General features: G+C 23.0%; 1 protein-coding gene across 1 annotated transcript; it reads right to left on the reverse strand.

Moving 5' to 3' along the window:
* Positions 1-45: 45 nt before the first annotated feature.
* On the reverse strand, positions 46-581 carry PCYB_007640 (hypothetical protein; the record flags this gene model as incomplete). Its single annotated transcript, XM_004228185.1, has 1 exon — positions 46-581. A coding segment is annotated over one exon (536 nt), but the record flags the coding sequence as incomplete, so codon positions are not given.
* Positions 582-1,126: the final 545 nt, after the last annotated feature.

Genomic DNA, 1,126 nt, shown 5'->3' on the forward strand with positions numbered 1-1,126 from the left:
TTAAGGTATGATGCTTTTTGTAAGGCTTTAATTGAATCCTCTGACCTGAACTCACAATTATCATTAACTACATATTCTAAATTTATATGTGGTGATTCACTAGAACATTTATTTTTTAGGAAATCTAATTCATTATTATCCTTAAATTTTTCTAAAAATTTTCTTATTTCTTCACAATAAACGTGTGTAGTATTATTCTGATTCATATACTTGTATAAATTAAAAATATACTTAGTATAATTGCAATATTCCTTATTATTTTTCGATTCATTTTCATGTAACACTTTTTTTATACTATCATAGTATTCCAAGAAATCGTACACAAGTTTTTTATTTTTCAATATTTCCATATCATACGATTTAATATATTTCATGAATATTTCTTTGTTATTTTCACCTTTATAGCAATTTTCTTTCAAGAAATTCTCAAATATATTGTAAATAACCTGAAGTTCAGTGACATCAGGCTCAATGCCTATTATTTTACCATATAACCAGTAAATTATATGAATACAAGACGTGTTATGATCAAAATGATTTTCTTTTAAAATTGTACTCCAATTATTTATAATGTACCCCATATCACAACATATATTATACAGCTCATTTTTACTATTAGGGCACCCTTTACAGGTATCAGAGGCTTTAGGCTCTTCTTTTGAATTTTCTAATATATCATAGAATGTAACTAATTTCGTTTGAGTCTTAAAAAGTTCCTATGAATTTATAAATATATATAAATTCAAAATATTATTTTCAGTTTTGTATTCTTCATTTAATTTAAGAAATAATCAAATTAAAAGGTAATTATCATTATACATTTAATATATAGTAAAATAAACAATTACTACATCTTCTTCCAACAGTTTAAGTGTTTTACTCACGTCATGATCCATCGTAATTAAGGGACATTCAAATATATATACATTTATATAATCATATACATTATAACAAGCACAAATATATAACAATAAATTAGTAATTATATTACGTAAAAAATCTTAATGAAATATTCGTTGTAATCATTATTATCTAATCAAATGCAATAATGTAATCACATCATTTAGATTAATACAATGAAAATTAATCTTTTTAACATGGCAATAAAGTAATTCATACGCCATAA

The sequence above is a fragment of the Plasmodium cynomolgi genome (genome assembly GCF_000321355.1).
Source record: "Plasmodium cynomolgi strain B DNA, scaffold: 1400, whole genome shotgun sequence".
Taxonomy (NCBI): domain Eukaryota; phylum Apicomplexa; class Aconoidasida; order Haemosporida; family Plasmodiidae; genus Plasmodium; species Plasmodium cynomolgi.